At 29.9% G+C, this 14,453-nt stretch overlaps 1 protein-coding gene across 1 annotated transcript in view; it reads left to right on the top strand.

Annotated features, from left to right (window-relative positions):
* LOC142332992 (GATA-binding factor C-like) overlaps positions 1 to 14,453 on the top strand; it is a 380,666-nt gene that overhangs the window by 157,385 nt on the left and 208,828 nt on the right. The window contains exon 3 of the mRNA XM_075379756.1: positions 8,228 to 8,848. Coding sequence (XP_075235871.1) covers positions 8,228 to 8,848 — 621 coding nt within the window. The remainder of the gene's footprint in view (positions 1 to 8,227; positions 8,849 to 14,453) is intronic.

Raw genomic sequence — 14,453 nt, forward strand, 5'->3', positions numbered from 1 at the left:
ATTTGATCTTAGTCTATGGCTTTCTTGTGTTTTTGAACCATAAATCCTTCTTAAAATTCTTTTTTCTATCTTGAGTAGATTTTCTATTCCGATTTTTTTTTTGTCTTCAGTCATTTGACTGGTTTGATGCAGCTCTCCAAGATTCCCTATCTAGTGCTAGTCGTTTCATTTCAGTATACGCTATACATCCTACATCCCTAACAATTTGTTTTACATATTCCAAACGTGGCCCGCCTACACAATTTTTTCCTTCTACCTGTCCTTCTAATATTAAAGCGACTATTCCAGGATACCTTAGTATGTGGCCTATAAGTCTGTCTCTTCTTTTAACTATATTTTTCAAACTGCTTCTTTCTTCATCTATTTGCCGCAATACCTCTTCATTTGTCACTTTATCCACATTTCAAAAGCTTCTAATCTTTTCTTCTCAGATACTCCGATCGTCCAAGTTTCACTTCCATATAAAGCGACACTCCAAACATATACTTTCAAAAATCTTTTCCTGACATTTAAATTAATTTTTGATGTAAACAAATTATATTTCTTACTGAAGGCTCGTTTCGCTTGTGCTATTCGGCATTTTATATCGCTCCTGCTTCGTCCATCTTTAGTAATTCTACTTCCCAAATAACAAAATTCTTCTACCTCCATAATCTTTTCTCCTCCTATTTTCACATTCAGTGGTCCATCTTTGTTATTTCTACTACATTTCATTACTTTTGTTTTGTTCTATTCAGATTATATTTTTAGTTTCCATACCATACAAAATGATCGGTTTTACAACTGCGCTATAATTTCGTAATTATAGAAAGGTTCTTTATATTGTAAATATGTTTTGTTTCATAATGGTTTAATCGTTTTAATTTCTATTTTTTTGCCTCAATCACTATTTTATCTGTTCCGTTTCTACTAATTATTTCTCCTAGATATTTAAAATGGTTCATGATCTTAATTTTATCATACTTTTTTTCTACTGTGTATTTAGAATATTTACTGGCAGTTGTCTTCATTTTTGTATTTATTATATATATTTATTTTTTCGTTAACGCTGGTACCATTTTATTTGCTCTCATTTCTGAGTTTGATCTTTTCAGAACATTAAACTGTATTGTTTCTCCCCGATTTATTAAATTTTACGGTAATTATTTTTTAGAAATTTTGTTTGTGTTTTTTTTTAATATCGTTTATTATTTTTATTTTATAAATATAAAAATATATTTTTTATTTTCATAATATTTTTATAATTAATTGATGTTTGTAATAATTATTGATAATGAAAATAAATTTAATTGAATAATGAAATAATCTTCGTCTGAGGAAGCTAAATGGGAAATAAGAATGGTGTTGTTAGGTTTACTATGAAGGTTGTGAAAACCTTCGGCTTTCTTATACGAGTATTCTGCTTCAACAAGCCTCATTTGCATACAGATATCTACTTCTTTACTCGGTAGAATGTCTATACCTGCCTTGTATACGCTCTCTTAACTGAGTACAAACTTGCGCACGCACACTTACTCGCACTCGCTTGCTACATACATATATATATATATATATATATATATATATATATATATATATATACACATACACACACACACAATTATATATATACAAAACATAAAAGTAACATTGTTACAATCTACCAACGTTTTTACCACAGTAGATTGCGTGGTTTAAACGAAGTTCCTTCCCAGCTGAACATATATACATAATATACACCCACACACAAATGCAAAAATACACTCTAACATATTATTCTAAAGTAATACACAGAATTACAACAAGTATTACAAACGTAATTAAGTCAGTTATATTTAATTTAATACAACTAATAAAGTAACTATTTCTTTTTTTTTAAATTATAAAAAAAAAGGTTTATTTTATTGTTTTAATATAGATTTATTGTAACTAATATTTATTATTATTCTGAAATTGAATCATTTTCATCAATTTTACATTAACGTATTACAGCTGAATTTAAATAAATAATATTGTACGAAATTTAATTTTGTATTATTTGGACTTTCGCTTTTACGGTGAATACAACTAAAATAGCATTTTATTAAAGGGGAAAATATGGTGATTGGGTGAAAAATAGGATATTGAGGTTTTTAAGATCTCTACGTTTCAAGGTCTAACTAAACTAGTTCATTTAAAAAAAAAGCATATGTGTTCGTATGTGTGTGTCGCATTCTTCTTCTCTTTATTTCTCACAATTGACTAAACCGATTTTGTTATATATTTTTATATATCGGACACTGATCATGTTAATTTGTTCAAAATTTGTTAACGGGAGGGGGGTGGGTCGGTAAATTGTTATCGCGAAAAAAACGATTTTGTTTTTCTTCACAGGTATTTTAGAGAAAGTTTTATAAAACCAAATTTGTTACCAAAAATCTATTTATGAATAATCCAACCCCCACCTGTTAAAATTGTAATATATATGCTTTTTTGTTCTTCCCCTATTGTTTTAAATATATTTTACTCATTTTTTAAAGTTTATATCTAATTATATGAAGAAATTTCTTCTTTTTTTCTGTTTAGCCTCCGGAACCACCGTAAGGTATTACTTTATAGGAAGATGTGTATGAATATAAATGAAGGATAGTCTTGTATAGTCTCAAGTCGACCGTTCGTGAGATGTGTGGTTAATGGAAACCAGATCACCATAGAAACGGCCTGGTGACGCTCTATCGCCATCAGGCGCAACAAAGAGAGACTGGCGAGGACGCACAGGTGTGTGCTCCTAGGTGTTGTGTCCGCATACAGGACAGTGTCCTATGACGCCCTGTGCGTGTTATCGGGTACACCTCCTATTGACCTAATCGCAAAAAAGAGGGTGGAGAGGGCACAAGGCAAGCCAGAACAAGAGGTCAGGGATGCCGTTTATAATATCTGGCAGGAAAGATGGTCGCAGGAACTGTGGGTCGATTGACGAGACCCTCATACCCAACATCAAGCCATGGTTGCCGAGAAGATTTGGTGAGGTTGATCATCACCTATCGCAGTTTTTTACAGGACACGGTTCCTTCAATAACTACCTGCACAAAATAGGCAAGAGAGAAGAGCCAATTTGCAACTACTGCAACGAGATAGATGATGCTGAGCACACCTTCTTTGAGTGCAATAGGTGGGACACGCTTAGACATAGTAAGGCACTCACAGGTATAACTCCAGAAACAACAATAGACTACATGCTAAGAAGCGAGTCAAACTGGAATAATTTTGCTAGTTTCGTTAGACAAGTTGTTCTACAGAAATACTCCGATGAGAGAAGACAAGGTGTTGGCTAGAATAGGACTGGGTGGACAGCCTTGCTGGTGAGGTCCAGCATGCTGCGGTGTGTTGGCACTGATGAGCCACCAAGGACTCCACGGGTAACAGTCAGGCAACAGCACACTGAATACAAGGGACCCGGTACCGCGTCGCGGCGAATTGGGTCTGGCGTGGTGTATTAGTATTGCCCTTTTGGGTCCCCAAGGGGGCAATATTGATAAAGAACTCTCAAAAAGAGCTAACCGGTAGGCCGACCTGCCTTGCCGGTATATAGCCGGTAGGTGGGGAGGTCTATTTGAGTTTAAAGGCACTCCCCTGGGCGGCGTAATACCAAGTCGGTCCGGCCCAGGGAGCTGAGAGAAAAAAAAAAGAAAAAAAAAAAGATCACCATAGAAAACCGGTATCCACGATCTAGTATTCAATCCTTTTAAAAGTAATTGTCTTTACTAGGATTTCAACCTTAGAACTTTCGACTTGGAAATCAGCTGATTCGCGATGTCGATTCACCACTACACCATCCTGGTGTGTTATCAAGAAATAACTACAATTTTTACTTCTTTCAACGAAGTATATCGCGAAAAAACTTCGGTTATCATATTTCAACGGAAATATCCATTTTGACCATCCCTGAATCCATTTTGACTAGTTTCGGCATGACGGCTGTATGTATCTCGCATAACTCAAAAACGATTAGCCGTACGATAGTGAAATTTTGGATTTAGAACTATTGTAACATTCAATTGTGTACTTCCCATTTTGATTGCAATCGACTGAACCAAAATTGTCCAAAAAAACCCACAACCCCCCCAAAAAAAATTGGATTTTGGATTTTTTCTTAACTGTAGTAATAAGCCCTCATTGAGAGCTTTTCAACGATATATCATAAGTGTTACTTATTTTCATTGGTTTCAGAGTTATGGCCAAATAAAATTTTAATTAATGAAATATTTAGTTCTTACAAGGAGAAGACACATCAGTTTGAATCAGACTTCATCTCCTTTTTTTAAACTTTTTTTTTTTTAATTTAAATATATTGATTTATTAATAATTATTAACCTCTGATTGTAAAAAAAAATGTACGATAATTAATAATTCAATAATAACAATAAAAAAATATGGAAAAATATCAGAAGTTATTAATGAAATAAAAATTTTCTGTTCTTTTCATTTTAATAGAAATTTTATTTGTAATTTAATAGGCGTACAAGGAAGTCATGTGGTGCCCAAATCAGATTTTTTAAAATGAGAGAACCCGAAACTAAAATGGAAAAAGGTTTTTTGAAAATGTTATTTTTCTTATTTATCACTTATTGAACTGTTTTTATTAATCAATTAAATGACAGTTTTCACAGAATAAGAATATTTCACGTAAAATAAATAAATAAAATTAGTGACGACTTGAAATAATTTCATAATTTAAAAAATATTTTATAGTTATATATGATTAGTCCGATTTTAACGTTGTATATGAATTTTGAGAAAAAAAGTGGAATTTATGGATTAATATAATGTACCTGACTTTGACATTTGTCCGAAACCGGTTTAGTACAAAAAATCAAACCTGTTCTATATGTAATTAATAATAAAAAAATTAATCATATTAATAAAAAATGCAGGAATAGTGCATCATAATAATTCTCACTTTAATTAATTTATTTATTGATTTTATGAACAACAATGAATCAAAATCATTATAATTATTTTTTTAAAAATAATTATGCATGAACTTAGAATAATCATGTTTATATCAATTTATGCTTTATGATTGAAAAGGTCATTTCTTTGTATATATTTCTTAAATAACGGAAATAATAATAACATATATAGGTTATGTTTTGTATTTCAATATGCTTCCTTTATTACATGTAATATAATAATGCGTACAGGAAAGTTTGTTTAGGGTAATTAATTTTTAAAAAGTTGGTCAACCTGTTTTTTATAGAATGATGTTTATTATACACTTCTTTGTCGTGATTATTATTATATTTTAATTAGTTTTATTATAAATATATGATGTTAGATTAATAAAAAAGATTGCAAATGTTGTTACGGCGTAATGAAAAAAATCTTGTAATCGAATTAAAAGTAATACAGAAAAATACGATTTACGTAAATTTTTTTCACGTTATTTGTATAAGTTAAATTTTTATAAAAGAAAAAAATATTATTAGTTAAATAATTGTTGCTTTCATCAGTGACATATTGTTGTTTTTATTTACTTTTATTACGAGAAATAAATTTTTAGGGCAGTTATTTTTCTAGATTTGGAAGGATACATATATCAATTGTAATCAAAACATTTATCATAATTTGATCTCTGTCTAAATCGTATTACGTAGAACTTTAGTTTTATTATTATTTTTTTAAGTTTTACCTGCCTACCGGGCTGATTTAGTGGTTTACTCGTCGTCGCAAATCAGTTTTTAACAGCTGATTTTTGTAGTCGAAAGTTCTGAAGTTCAAATCTTAGTAAAAGTTAGTTGCTTTTATACGAATTTCAATACTAGACAGTGGATACCGATGGTTGGGGTTCAATTAACCACACGTTTCAGGAATGGTCGACCTGAGTCTGTACAAGAATGCATCTGATTTACATGTCATATATATCAACATCCCATTGGGCTTATAGGGAGAAGATTTCTTATTAGTTAAACAGATTGCAACTGATACATTAGGTAAAATTTACGAAGTAATGGACAAATACCATTACAAATCATTTTACAGATCTGGCTGTAACCGATTCTAGATGAAAAATTCTGTTGAGTCATGATTAGAAACAGACATCCTGTAGGATGAATAACTAGAAACGATATGACCGTAGAAGGACTGTGAAAAGTGAGGAAAAATCAAAAGGGGTTCTTCAGGTCCACTAAGGTACCCAACCTGTTCGCAATTTATCAAATTATTATAGCATATTACTGATTTTGCGTTGCCTGGGTCAAATATAAATTCTAAGAAATATTTTTTCCCTGATACTAAACATCCAATCGTTCTTTGTTTATACCCAGAATGGATGGTGAGTTGAGGAAGTCAAATTATTAATAAACTGTAGAATTATAAAACTTTTAATCACATCGTATTTATTGGAGGGTAAATTTTATGATACTAATTAGTTGTTTTATACGTTAGATGTACAGGGGTCTCATAAGTTTCCATACATGGAAAATTAAATATTGTTTTATGAAAACCTGTCTTATTTATATAATATCCTGTAATTAAATACCATTGTTAAAAAAAAAACCATTTTGATATCTAGTTCACTGTTGAAGAACACGTAACATTTCCGTGCTATGAAATAAAAAAAAAAAAAGAAGTTTATTTTTCCTATGTATGGAAACTTGTGGAACACTCTGTATATCTGTTTGAAAGGTCATCCTGTTTTAGAAATATTTTATTTCTATATGTCCTATTTATCTCGTTTTATTATTTGTTTTATAAAAAGTTTAACTACATATCTTTTCTTAAGTTAACTATTTTACATAGAATCTATATAAAAAAAAGTATGACGAAGAAATAAAAAAACAGTTAGGACATATTTAAAAGTGAAGATAAAAATAAAAGTTTATATATACGTCGGTCAGAATGAGCATTATTTTCGAGTTAGAACTTGCTAAAAATTTTACCCTGATTTCTCCTCCAAACGTAAAATGAAGCCGTATTGTACTATTATATCATATTGCCATAATTGTAATTGTAATATTGTATAATAATTGTTAAGACTTAAAGTAACAGGTAAATTTTAAGGTGAAGATGGTTTCATATGATTTTTAATGTAAATAAAACAGAATTCAATCTCCGATACTATTTTAGAAAATTATTTAAAAACCTATATCGATGTGTGGAAAAACTCAATATTTTAGGTTAAATGTTCAATAATTTCGTTAAATTGTCAGTAAAAAAAATAAAATTTTACATCAAAATTTCTAGAGAATTTAAACACGAAGAAGACTAAACTAGAAAATAATAAAAAAGAAATGAAAAATACTTTCAAGAAATGTACTTTTATTAAAAATAAAAAAAAAACTGAAACGTCGTAGAAAATATTGTATTATAATTTTAAATAAATTCAAGAATCACGTCGTCAAATTTGTTTTTGACGTATTCTTAGGTAGATCAATAATTTATTTAAGTAGAAGGGCGAAATTTTTCGCCGGCTGTAAGATATTTGTAAAATTTTATTATTGGTGATTTAAAGCATCAGAAAGTAATACGACGTTGAGTATTTTATTTATCCATAGAATTCGTAATTAAGTTTTTTAAAAGCTTCTTCTGTAACTTAGTCTACTTCAAGTAATTGGCAATTTACGTATGATAAATTTGATCTAGTCAGATCGCATCAAATTGTTTGGAAATAATATTTTTATATATGCGTAAGAAGTAAAAAATTATAACTTTAAGTCAGTAATTTCTTTTAATCTCATAAAGATAATCGCTTTTCGTTATCCGTTTTCATTTTCAGGATAGTTTTTAGACAAAGGCTGTTAGTTTTTCGGACGTATATCCATAAAGATTTAAATGTAAATGTAATTTTTTTTGGATTTAAACTTTTGTTTTGCAGCACCTCATCGATGCGCACCGGGTTGGTCTAGCGATTAAACTCGTCATCGCAAATCAGCTGATTTCGAAGGTTCAAATCCTAGTAAATTTAGTTACTTTTATACGGATTTGATTACAAGATCGTAGATACCGGTGTTCTTTGGCGTTCGGGTTTCAATTAATCAAACATATCAGGAACGGTCGACCTGGGACTGTACAAAACTACACTTCATTTACGTTCATATATATCATCCTCTGAAGTAATCCCTTACTGTGATTCCGGAGGATGAATAGGAAAAGAGCACCTCATCGGTACATCGATCCGATAAGCGGATTTTCTTTAAAAATAAGTATTAGTAAAGTATTTGGTAGTTTTAATTGTAAATTTTGTATTTTTTTTTTTTTTTTGTTACAGCCGCAGCGGCGAGACAAGTATGTCGACCCCATTTTCCACACCATTCACCGCTTCATCCGTGGTTGGCGAATTCAGGAACGCCCGATAAAGCTCCCGGTCAACCTCAATCGAATTGGTGCCCACCTTACGCCGTAGACGAAGCGGCAGCAAAATCGGGTTTATCGAATCCGATGTTCAGCTTCCCACCGACGCCACCGAAAGACGCCACACCGGACTCCGTTTCGGCGCCGACAACGAGTGCACCGAGCGCGGCGGCGCCCAGCGAATACTCGTCAGCGGCCATCGCCCATATGGGCGTCTTCCTACATCCCGAACACGGAGGATCGGCGTGCGACATCAAACCTATGTTGAACAACAACGCCGGTGGTACCAAACAGAGAGAAGGTACTTCATCTCCCAGTCCGAGTCCTTATTACCAAGAACCAAATTACCCTTACGCTCCGTATCCTGGTTATCCGGGGCATCATCCCCCGTCGACTAAACCGCCTCCCGGTTCCGGACCTTATTCAGGATACTCATCTTCAGGTTATTCTTCGCTACATATCTCGTCCGGAAATCAACTGAACTCATCCAAGAACTCTCAGCACAACGCTCCGAGGACGAAGTCGAGAACCAGTGCCGGTGAGAACCCTCCTCTCACTCCAACCCTCTCTTTCTTCTTTATTTAGTTCTCTCTCTATATATATCTATCTATTATGAACAAATATTGATTTCTGATCTTTTATTTAATAATAATATTTTAGACCGACAATAATTTACACGTTAAATTTTTTTCTCAGAAATAGCTTTTGAAATACGGTTTGGATTAAAGCAAATAAAATTTTGAAAAAGTGACATATAGAGTAAAAATTAATTTTGGTAGAGATTTAACAACAATACATATAAATGTATTTCTAATAATTTGATTGTCCATATTTTGCGCAGTTTAATTTTTTCGTGCAAGGAAGAATAGACTGTAAAATTAAAAAAAAAATCAACTACGGACAAATTATTTGTCCGTAGTTGTTTTTTCAACTAAATAATAGCGTTAATGCTAAAAAAAAGAAGAAACATTTAGGACTATGATAAATTGAAATGACAGGAAACAGAATTATTAATGAATGATGTGTACGGAATAGAATATTACATTACCAAATACAAAAAAAAAGTGAGGTTTTATAGACTAAACTAGTAATAGACTTTTTCATACTAAAACGTATGTTGCAGAAAATCAATGATAAATTAAATTCTTATGATGAAGCTTTTTTATTTATGAATTTTTTTTGGTTAGATTCTTTCCTATAAGATTAAACCAGTTTCAATAAAATTTTAGGTACTTTTTTGTTTATGCCACCCAGAATTTCTAGCCCAAATTAACTCAAAATCACTCAAAAATAATGTTGAAAAAAAAAACAATTTTTAGGCGAGAAAAAATTGAAAAATTTTTTTTTCAAACAGTAATATTTTGAGTATTTAAATAATAAATTCAGTAATTATTGCAATTATTTATTATTTAAATAATCAAAATATTACTGTTAATTAGTCAAGGTTAGCGAGCGTAAGTTAACTTTTGTTCATTTGTATCTATAATTATAAGCAATAAATGCTTATTGCATTTTTGTCAAAAAAAATTTTTTTACATTTTTCCCTGCCTTGAAATTGTTTTATTCAACATAATAATTTGAGTGATTTTTTGGGCAACAATGTTTTGATGTGCGTAAAACGAAAAAGTACCAAATTTAATTTTTATATTTATTCTTGACGAATTTACATCTCTCAACTTACATTATAGTTTGATCGTTTATCTTCATTAAATTTTCTGGGTTCCTTCCTTCGTGAAATTTATTTATTTTTTGTTTTCATAGATAAATAAAAATTAATGTAATTATTATTTTTTTTTTATAATATAAACTTATAAATCTAATATCGGCAAGTTAATTGTTGTTGTTCATAAAATATAAATAAAATATTCATTCTTCTTGAAATAGAAAAATCAATATCTAGCTAATTCTATTTGCATTTTAAATAATTTGCATTTTAAATCTCTTTTTATTAATATGAATTTTACGTTAAATCTCAAAACTTATAACGTATTCTGAGAAAATAAATTTGAAATCATTATTTGTTCAAATTCTATACGTCTCTCTTTTCTGTTTTTATTATTTTTTAAATTTTATTTTACACTATTATTTTAATAATTTTTGTTTATTTTTTGTTTTGTTTACATGAAACTAATTTGTTTGTTAAGTGTTTTTAAATGTCAGCGTTCACAAGCAACGGCTTTTACATATATTCTATATATAACATTGCATGTTTGGTTTTGTTAACTATTATTATATTTTGTTTTGTTTTTTTTTATACATATATATATATATAAAGAAATTTATGTTATTTTTATTTATTTACTACGTTTTTATTTGCTAATAAAATAAATATAATTAAATAATTAAACTGATTTTAAATTATAAAATCATATTTGTTTGGGTTGCTTTACGATTCAATTCTTAAAAACCTAAGATGAAGTTTAAAAAATAAAAGTACTATATTATTTACTTATATCCCTATTCGTACATTTTTTGTAAATAAATAAATAAATGCCGACCTCTGTGGCTGAGAAGGTAGCGTTTCGGTATTTCGTGCGGAGATCCCGGGTTCGAATCCCGTTAGGCATGGCTTCTTATCATACGCTACCAATTTTTGCCAACCTAATGATCATAGCTATTGATACCCTCTTTTCCATAGCAAAATAAATAAATTTAACAATAATATAAATGTAATAAGCTGCATTACCACTATAATTTTTTTAATTTAATTAATTATTCAAAATTATTGTTTGCTAATTGTAAATAACGAAATTTAAGTGACCTGTTTTAAAAACTAATCACTTTTTGAAAAATCTTTTAATCATTTCTTATTTAATGTTTATGGCCCATTTAAAAAAAAAATAAATTATTACATTATTTAGTGTATTTGTATATATATACAAAGTGTCCTTAAAAGGTGAAGCCAAACTTTAGGAAATGATTCTGGTTAACATCTGAAGAAAAATGCCCGATGAACAGAAGTCCGAAAACGCATATTTTTCTGTGTATCTGCCATTCTGTGTTTTTTTTAAGAAAAAAAAATTTTTCAAGAACGGTTCTAGAAAATTCAACAAAATTTTGTATTTTATTTTAAACTAACATTTTTTAATAGGAGAAAAAATAACGATACTCTTCGTTGACAAAGTTCAAAATGGCGGCCGTTTCAATTTTTCAATCTTAAATATCTTACGAATTATTAAATTTTGTTATATTATAAAAATTATGTAGAATATTTTTGTGAACAAGACGACATCTTATTCGTAAAAATCCGATGACAAACAACATAGTTATTGCAAAATGTAGGCCTAAACCGATATGGCGGCCATCTTGCTTTTTTTAATTATCGTGGTTTCTCATTAAAATTGCTAAAATCAACAATTTTAATCAGAAAATTTGATTTAGTTATCAAGTGAGTCGCTACTCTTTTTTTTGTTATTAAAAAATGTTATTTTAAAATAAACTACAAAATTTTATTGCGTTATCTTCAACTGTTCTTGAAAAATAATTTTTTTCTTAAAAAACGCAAACTGACGGACAGACAGAAAAATATGAGTTTTTGGATCTATGTTTACAGGTCATTTTTTCTTCAGTATATTAGGTAGAATCACTTGCTAGAGTTTGGTCTTACCTTTTAAGAACACTCTGTATATATATATATATATATATGTATGTATGTATTACACGAAAGTTAATCAAACATAAACCGGACTATGTTTTTCACTGCTCGGATACGAACATAAGTGAACTAATGCAAGGGCGTTGTTGTAAGTGGAAATATAAGAAGAGGATGGATGCTCCAACCGCCTCGCATTCGCGTCTCTCTGATCAGTAGCGTCATATCACAGCAAGAGGTTGTGCAGCGTATTATTGTATAAATTCTAAAGAATGAGTACAGATGAAGAATAAATTGGAATATTTAACAATCTGCTTGCGCTGTTAGTGGATGTAAGTCACATAACCAAGTCTACGACTGGATTAGCAAATTTGAAGGTGTGAATTTGCAAAAAAAATGAAATTCAGCATTAGGGTTTCAAATACATATGCGACAGATCCGTTACATTGAAGATGTTCAGAACCTTATGGTTCATGAAATCCTTTCGGAAATAGGTATAGACGTGGAAATTCCCGTTCCATTATCACCAAGCATTTTGAGTTCTAAAACTTTTGTTCGAGTTACGTTCCCGTATTTTGATCCAAAATTTGAAACAGGATGTACTGGAAATTTTCCAAAAACTCTTGAATCGATTTCGACTAGAGAAAAATAAATTTTTGCTTCAAATGGTCACATACAATGATCCGTTGGTCCATCAATGCATTCCTTAGATGAAAGAGTAGTAAAGGAGTGGAAAACCTTGCCTTGTAAAAAAAAAAAAATATACGTTCATCAGCTGTGAAATTCCTCGCAATTGTCTTTTTGGAACTTGAAAGATATATTACCCATCGATTTTCACCATAGCTTTTACAGTACGACACAGTACTGTGAACGCTATGTAATACTGCCCAGTTCTTGTAAAAAGTGAAACCCGCCTACTAAAACAAAGATTACATCAACACATCAGATATATGATTCTTCTTCATGACAATGTAAGGACTTCAACATATGTTAGCAGATGCGATAAACCGGATGAATTTATTGGGAAAGCTTAGAATAATCTCCCTGCATACAGAACACATTTAGTTCCTTGTAATTTCTTTTTGTTTTGACCGTTAAAGGGGAAGTTTGGCGGAAATAAATTCCAGAGCGTCAACGAAGTTAAGGAATTGGTCCGCGATCGGGTCGTGACACTTCCTCTAACATTTTGTCAAGGAATCCGCATGTTTTTCATATAGTGGGAAAAATATGTAGAAATTCAGGAAGACTATAAAGAAATTAATAAATACGTCTTGTATTGTTATTCTCTACTGTAAATATTAAAATTTAAACGCCGTTTTATGTTTGACTGACCTAGTGTATATATATATATATATATATATATAATTGAACGTTAATCGTAAATGTTATTATTTAAAAATAAGTAAAGAATACATAAATAATAATTGTGAAATAAAAGTTTGGCATAACTCGATTTCTTTTTTTTTTAGAGTTGATTATTAAAATAGACTTTGCGTTAGTGTAATATTAGATAGATGTAATATAGGAAGATGATAAATTTATAGAAGGCCCTAATTTTATTTTGACAGGCCCTAATTTCAAACGACTAGCTACTGTTTTAAGCTCAGGATGATATATATTCAACTGTCCGTTTGTAATTAGCAACTGGCTTATATTATTCTTGTTTAAGTCGATAGACCCATTAATAATTACACCTACACTTAAAGATTCATATATATTTTATTACTCTGCGGTATTATTTTTTTCGTATCGTTTATATTTTTATTTCACCGAATTACAAATTTATCGTTTTCCTTTAAACTCGCTACTTATTCAAAACGATGTATGTTTGACTTATAAAGATAGTTTATTACAGGAGTTATTTTAATAATTTATTCAAAAATACGTGTTTAAAATTCCCGAATAGAGTCATAAAGTGTTAATATATTAACGTAAAACTATAATAAACTTTTTAAATTATAGGCCTATTGGAATTCTCTTTGTAATAAAAAATGTTTTAATATTTATAATACCTTATTTTCTTCTTATTTATTTATTTACTACTATTATTATTGTAATTTTTTAATTGCTTAATTAAAGTAATAAAGTTAAAAAATTATTCCATCAGTTTTTGGAAATTTTTTTTTAATTCGTAATTTTAAAATTTAATAAATCATTTGAAATCGTATTTTTATTCAAATCAAACTGTCAAATTTTAATTGATTTGTTTATATCCTTTATTTTAAACTACCGTTTGTTTATCTATGTTATATATTTCAATATTACTATTGTAATTTTAATCGTAAACATTAATTATTACTTCCTTGTATTAGGTAACTAAAAACTTAAAAAATAGCTCGGAAATATAACGGGTGATTAAAAAAAAGACTTCAAAAATTTAAAAGAGTATACAAATTTATTGAGATAAGTTAGAAATTCGGATGGGGTTTCATTTCGTAGAAAAACATAGACAAAATTTGTCACTTATCATTCTCTTTGGTTCGATATGACTTCCGTTTGTAATGCGACGAACATCCATCTGACGTCGATTTCATTCCAGATGTAGCCAGCA

The sequence above is a fragment of the Lycorma delicatula genome, chromosome 12 (genome assembly GCF_047948215.1).
Source record: "Lycorma delicatula isolate Av1 chromosome 12, ASM4794821v1, whole genome shotgun sequence".
Classification (NCBI taxonomy): domain Eukaryota; kingdom Metazoa; phylum Arthropoda; class Insecta; order Hemiptera; family Fulgoridae; genus Lycorma; species Lycorma delicatula.